This window comes from Triticum urartu, chromosome 2A (genome assembly GCF_056163025.1).
Source record: "Triticum urartu cultivar PI428250 chromosome 2A, HENAU_Tu73, whole genome shotgun sequence".
In the NCBI taxonomy this organism is placed as follows: domain Eukaryota; kingdom Viridiplantae; phylum Streptophyta; class Magnoliopsida; order Poales; family Poaceae; genus Triticum; species Triticum urartu.
Window position 1 is genome coordinate 289,582,316 of NC_141874.1, and position 6,679 is coordinate 289,588,994.

Here is a 6,679-nt window from a genome sequence, read left to right on the forward strand (position 1 = left end):
TAGGGTTACATGATCTAAGTCGGTAAGGAGTCCACTGGATGTCGGTTGCCTTGTCTTGTACTCCAAGCCTTCTGGGCCCATTACGATTGTAGAGCCCTAGGTCGGGATGATCTGCTCATGACATAACCGGCCTATGGGGACCCAGGCTGGCCTACTCAGGCCAGCTTCCGGTAAGGTGAGGCACCCCTAGGCCGTAACATCGTAAGTAGCCCCGAAACTAGTCTTCAAATCTGACTGCCTCTTGGTTGGGGTCGATCTGCTGGCACTGGCCTTATTAGCTTGTCAGAGTGGAAGTCGGTTCATGAAGCTCCCCTATTCTTGAATTGTCGGTGTATGTAGCCGTCCACGGTGAAGTCTTCTCGTGAAGCTGGCTTCCGTAGGCCGATTTCCTGTATAGTACTTGTGAAATCTTTTTGAAGCTAGAGGTCAGGTCCTATGGAGGGACCGGACCGGGCGCTGGTCCAACAGGGCGAACCGAACCACCATTGTCAGGTTGGCTGTCAGTCAACGTGACATGTGTGTGGGATCGTGGTGCCCATCTGAGCCACGTCCCATCAGTCATTATGACGTGACTAGATGACACGTCTCGTATTGGATGACACGTCTCGGACGCCGGCGTTATTAAATGCCTCAATCCCCGCGCGCATCAAGCGTGGGATAATTGGGAATTGGGAGGCTAAATCTGCTGCGTGTCACGACAAGGTCGCACCGCTTCCTTTTCGTCTGGTGTTTATAAGGGAAAACCACCAAGGGGTCTCTGCACTTGGCCCTTTTTGTTCTTCTCCATCTCTCTTTTAAGCGCTCCGCTTCCATTGTTGTCGTCGTTGCTGCTGCTCAATCTCCAAGCTTTCCACTCATTCCATCTCGCACTGCCCACGTACGCAATCTTGCCCCCATGCCTCCCAAGCTAGGGAAGACCCAGAGGCCGAGGGGCACCTCCGTGGGCAAGGTAATCGCCGGCAAAGAGTGTCGAGACAACAAGGGGAAGTTGAAGGTTGCATCCGACACCAAGCGCAATCGAATGACGTCCACTGCCACCGAAGGGCATCTCACACACCTCATCGAGCTGGGCAGTTGCCGCTGTCCGAAGTCGTTGAGTGTCGCTTGTTGTGACGACCAATGCGAACGGGGAAGGCGTCACCGAGGTTGTTCCACGCCCGCATGGCAGCGAGCACGTATGCTTTATCCCATTTCTTCGCGGTTTGGTGTTCCCTCTTCATCCTTCTTTAGGGAACTTTCTCCACTTACTACGGCCTCCAACTCCACCATTTGACCTCGAATGGCATCCTCCATATAACATGTTTCATGGCCCTGTGCGAGTTGTTTCTTGGCTGCGAGCCGCCCTTCGGCCTTTGATGCTGCTACTCCTCGGTCAAGCTCCAGACCATTGTGACAGAGACCTGCGAGTGCGGGGGTGCCGCCATCACCAAGGTGGCCGGATCCAGTTACCTCGACGGAGAGTTGGTCGAATCCAACAAGTGGCACATCAAGCTCGGCAATCTGCCAATATCCTGACTCATCGAGGCCTTCACCCTGGTTCCACCAAGAAAGCGCAATTCCTGGAGCTCGAAGTACACCCCGGCCGGCAGCAAGGAAATCACCAAGCTGTACCTGATAGTACTGGACTATGCCAAGCGCGGGGTCACCATGGTCGAGCTCCATGTTCCCATAGCATATTCTTCAAAGATGGGAATATGTGGTAGATGGGTCAATAATTCTTGCAAAGTATGTTAGGAGTCGTTCTTGACTCCATAAAAATTTCCAAGATGCCCCGAATTCCCACAAGATGTTTTGGGAATCCAATCCGACTATGTAAAATTCCTGCAAGGTATTTTCTAGTCAAATATGGCTATAAAACTTGCGGAAGGGGCCCGCATTCCCACAAATATTTCTGAGGACGAATATATCTCCATGAAAATCCCGGCTTAATAGGAATGATTGACTACTAATATCAATAAGGTGCACCTTCTCTTCCGGGAGCCCATCTAAAAGGAACCTTATGTTAAGCTTCATGCACTAGCCAACGCAACCGAAAGTCCGAACTAATGGAAAGGGCTAGGCAATCCACATACAGACTTCAACACCCCCTCTCACGTGTGACGCGGGGAAGTCAACACGTGAATAGACTCAGAGGTATGGCTCAAGAGGCCTATACGTGGACAGCGAGAGGGGCAACAACATTTTTTTGATAAATTGTGAAAGCCAGGACTTGAACTCAAGATCTTAGGCTTTGATACCATGTTAAGCTTAATGCACTAACCAACGCAACCAAAAGTCCGAACTGATGGAAAGGGCTAGGCAATCCACATATAGACTTCAACACCTTAAAGTTAAGCGTGCTTGGCTTGGAGCAATGTGAGGATGGCTGACCAGCCCGGGAAGTTGATCCCGGGTGCGCATGAGTAAGGACAAAGTGCGCAGGAAAGACTAGTGTTGGTTTGTGGGGCTAGTCTAGATCCTAGGTGGTAGCCAAGCGCAACGACCAGGAACTGGGGTGTTACAACTGGTATCATAGATGACCCTCTCAGGTACACGGGCGTGTGCGGGTCAGCTACGCGGGCCAGTGGTGCATGGTGCGTGTGGCCCGTCGTGGCACATGGCATGACGCATGTGCCGGACTGGACGCATAGATGTGTGCCAAGAGCGAACATTCCTACTGGGTCGACAGGGATGTCGATTCCTTTGAGTGGGGGTATTCGTGACATCTCGGCTTAATAGGAATGATAAACTAATATCAATAAGGTGGACCTTCTTTTCTGGGAACCCATCTGAAAGGAACCTCAAAGTCAAGCGTGCTTGGCTTGGGGCAATTTGAGGATGGGTGATGGACTAGGAAGTTGATCCGGGGTGCGCACGAGTGAGGACAAAGTGCGCAGGAAAGACTAGTGTTGGTCTGTGGGGCCACTCTAGATCCTAGGTGTAGCCACGCGTAGTGGTTGGCAACGGTGGGTGACCGGTGGGTTGGACGGGGCGTTACACCAAGGAAGCCTCCAAATAGTGTATGGATTCTCTCCTTAGTGTGCTACAATCCACCTCCTAGCCCAACTAGAGGCATATGGGCCAAAGGATGCAAAATTATGTAGTTCTACCCTCCTTACTTCAAGGGTAGCCTTGGTCATTTGTCAAGGATTCTAGGCTCTATATGGCCTCCCATGAGCATGTAAAAGTCACTCCTGTCTTGAGTAAACTCAAGAGGAAGGCCACTCTCCCTGTCTAGCTCTCTCAGGAGAGTTAGGAAGGCCAAGATGCGGAGTTCGAGGGACGTTGAAAGTCCCATTAGTCAGGAGTCGTGGGACTCGAAAGCGGAGACAAGTGTTCCGTGCGGCCGGCACCACTCTCGACGACCCTCCCATCTAAGTGTTCCTTGCGCCAGGCACCACTCTCGACGACCCTTCCATCTAAGTGTTCCTTGCGCCAGGCACCACTCTCGACGACCCTCCCATAGGACGTAGGTCGGGCTCCCACAAGGTAACTGAACCTAGTTAAAAAACATCGTCGTGTCACTTTGTTGAGTGTACGGTGATCTTCGCTATAAGGCCGCCATACGCACCATCTCCGACTCATCCGTAACCACGTTGCGAAGGATATCCCTAGTTGAAAGTTCATTTTTGAACGTCAACAAGACTCATCGATGGTAGTGTCTTGAGAAATCCACAACCATCGACCAAGAAACATGCCAATTAGCTTAAGAAACATCACCTGCGACATACCCTAAAAGCCAATGCAGAAGAGGGAAGAGAGACACAAACTCGAAACATTTTGGTTGCATATCTTTTATCTTTTTGGATCTATCTGGCAGTAGTTAATATGATCTCTATAGGGATTTTTACATTGACTTTTATTCTAATTATACATACAAATTCTGTAGGTTCCACTCCCTTTGTGCATACATGGGTGATGACGATATGTTCAGTTCTGATCTTAGTGAAGATCAGCTGAAGCAGAGACTTGGTCATATGTCAACCACACAGTGCCTGGTATTGTTCCTCTTTACTATTTGACCTTGTTAAATCACTTAAAAACAGGAAGTTCTTCAGTGATCTCATTGCCAAGAATGATAGTAAACATAATATTCAAGTTGTCCATTCTCTTCTGATGGCAGGGAGCTTTGTGATTCTTTCACGATTTTTGACCTTAATTTTATGCTGATCAATGGTTTTCACCATCCATATTGCCAAAGATTTTTTGGGGATTTTTTTCCATTAAAGAACCTATCAGTATTCCTATACGAAGTTACACAATCTCTGCATGTCATTGACTTTTTATGTGCGATGACAGTATCTGGGACTTCAAATAGCTGGACTTATTGGTAGATAAACAACACAAATATACCATGGTGCTTTTCTTAAGCACTTCATGACTTCTGTGGAGATAAGAAATGAATATCTTGGAAATTAGTACTAAGTAGTCATTTGCTAAGAAAATATTTCATCAGGTATTGAACACCATGTTTGTCCCTGCTTTATCTTTTATGACATGGACAGTTGGATGCTTGCATTTATACTAGAAGCGGACGTGCGCTTTGCCGAGCCGCTTTTCGATAATAGGGTCCACTTCTTTTTTTGCGCTTCTACCTGTCAAACCTCAGGTCAGAAGACGATGCAGCCCTAGGCCTGCCCAGCTGATGAACGGATCCCTCTCCTCAGCAAGCAGGACATGAGAGGTAGTGCTGACACACGGAAGGTCAACGGCGTAGCGGAAACCGCTCCCTTCAGCAACAAAGCACCTCTACAGCCCTCCCGCACAATCACAATGCCACAAAGAGCAGCCCTATGCCCATGAGCCAACCACATGGGTTATTCCCCACGCCCCACGGAACCGAAACCCCACGAGCGACAACACATAATACACAAAGCCTTACATGCACGCCACTCATACCCACAGGTGGGCCCATCAGATGTACACAAGCTCTCCACGGATTGACAGCCAGGGCCATGCGATACGTCCAGCCCTGATGCACCACAAAGCTCCCTTTGTATGGAGTTTGGCATTTGTACTCGATTTTTCACCGCTCAACATACTGACCTGACAAAGCAGAATGAGCCAGCCACTTACAGGTGGGTCCACAAGCGCTAACCACAGCCCCAATGCACCAGAAGCCTCCCTTCCTACGGAGCTTAGAATCTGTAGGGATTGGTACCAGTGTACATGTAAAGATGACAGTTGATTTCTAAGATAAGATGAAGGCACAATGCAAAGATACTAGAAATTAAGCTGCATTTGGATTAAATGGTTATGAACCGGTGTTCTGAAAATTCAATTATTTGCCTCAATGCATGTTGTGAATTTAAGTGTATGCTGCAAAGTGCACAAAATGACTTACTTTCGTTGGTGTTGTGCATGGTTGCATTATGAATTCAGTTTCGAGTTTCCGACTTCTTATGGCTGCTGAATTTTACATCTTGTAAGTGTTTTATCCGCAGGTTATTTTTTCAATGGCGGATGAGTATGTCCCTGAATACGTCGATAAGAAGGCACTTGTAGACAGGTGAAAATCTAAACCTAAATGGAGCAAATACAGATCCAATATGGTAACATAATCAAGTTACATGTTTCACTGCAGACTCTGTCGTGCACTTGGAGATTCAGAGAAAGTTGAAATAAAATGGGGAAACCATGCTCTTTCCAACAGGGTGCAAGAGGCTGTCGAGGTTATTGTAGATTTTGTTAAGAGGGAGGGACCCAAAGGATGGGACGATCCATGGAGCTAGATACAGCAGTCATATGATGCAATCTTTACCCCCCTTTACCTGTTAGAATCTTTCATTTTTGCAGTTTTATTGGTCCAATTTTCTGTGTACTAATGTTCTGATCTATTTATTTTATTGCGTAAACCCTTGTCTAGAACTTGATTTTCGATCTCGTGCTCATCTGTGGACATTCAGATTCACTGTTTGAAAATTGTAAGTTGTAATGCTACTATCTCTGGAATGTTCCTCTTTGTCTATTCAGAATTGTTTTTTTAAGGCTATTCAGAATGGTTAGTTATGCAATCATAATCGTGCAGAATGTTCCTCTGTGATTCATTATGTCACCCTGGAGTTATATATTTTTTATATGTTTCACAAGGCATGATATTGGATGTAATAACATACTCCGTCCAAAAATACCATCAAAATGGATAAAAATAGATGTATCTAGAACTAAAATACATGTAGATACATTTCCTTTTATCCTTTTTGATGACAAGTATTTTCGGACGGAGGGAGTATTATATTATGGGAAGGAGGGAGTAGTATCTTGTACATTTTTCATTTGACGTTTAACCATTGTACTTTCTTCATGACAAAAACAAATCTTTTTTCATTGCATCTCTGTTCTTACTCTATACGGCTTATTCATAATATTTAGTAATCATCTTATTTGCTGACATATATCCTATTATATAGTCAATGATATATTCATAATATTTAGTAATCACCTTATTAATGGTTTCTTGTTTCTTTTTGTCTTTGGTTTAAGGGATCTTTAGGTCCGATGAACACTCCGCTTTTGTGGTCATGTCCGTGCTATATTCACTCCATTTTTGTTTCCGCTAGTATTCGTTTCCGTATTTGTTTTCAGGGTTTCTATATTAGTTTTTGCTTTTGTAAAAAATGAAAACAAAAGTGGCGGCACCTAGTTCCGACCGTTTCGCTCCGTTTTCATCCCTAGATCTAGTATTACTTGCCTATACCTT

The 6,679-nt window shown here is 46.1% G+C and overlaps 1 protein-coding gene across 1 annotated transcript in view; it reads left to right on the forward strand.

Moving 5' to 3' along the window:
• LOC125536955 (alpha/beta-Hydrolases superfamily protein) overlaps positions 1 to 5,971 on the forward strand; it is a 48,881-nt gene extending 42,910 nt beyond the window's left edge. Inside the window, exons 7-9 of the mRNA XM_048700249.2 lie at positions 3,869 to 3,977; positions 5,424 to 5,488; positions 5,564 to 5,971. Coding sequence (XP_048556206.1) covers positions 3,869 to 3,977; positions 5,424 to 5,488; positions 5,564 to 5,711 — 322 coding nt within the window. The 3' untranslated portion in view covers positions 5,712 to 5,971. The remainder of the gene's footprint in view (positions 1 to 3,868; positions 3,978 to 5,423; positions 5,489 to 5,563) is intronic.
• Positions 5,972 to 6,679: the final 708 nt, after the last annotated feature.